The 218-nt window shown below is 64.7% G+C and overlaps 1 protein-coding gene across 1 annotated transcript in view; it reads right to left on the reverse strand.

Moving 5' to 3' along the window:
- The window catches only part of LOC119588838 (maltase-glucoamylase, intestinal-like), a gene marked incomplete at its 5' end in the record, with an annotated part of 23,625 nt that overhangs the window by 12,144 nt on the left and 11,263 nt on the right, over positions 1–218 (reverse strand). The window contains 1 exon segment of the mRNA XM_037937479.1: positions 65–198. Coding sequence (XP_037793407.1) covers positions 65–198 — 134 coding nt within the window.

Here is a 218-nt window from a genome sequence, read left to right on the forward strand (position 1 = left end):
CTCCTATACTTCCGATTTTCCCCTCTTCGACGCCACCCGCTGCCCTCCCTTGACCTTCCCTCACCTATGATGGAGTGGCGCATATCGGGCCAAATGGAGCGGTTGTCGCCCAGCCAGTGGCCCGCCCAGCGTCCGCTCCCGGGGAAGGTCGAGCGCGAAATGACGAGGCTCCGCTTGCCCGTGCACCGGCGGGCAGCCCTGGTGGTGGATTTTGCAAG

This window comes from Penaeus monodon, chromosome 24 (genome assembly GCF_015228065.2).
Source record: "Penaeus monodon isolate SGIC_2016 chromosome 24, NSTDA_Pmon_1, whole genome shotgun sequence".
NCBI lineage: Eukaryota > Metazoa > Arthropoda > Malacostraca > Decapoda > Penaeidae > Penaeus > Penaeus monodon.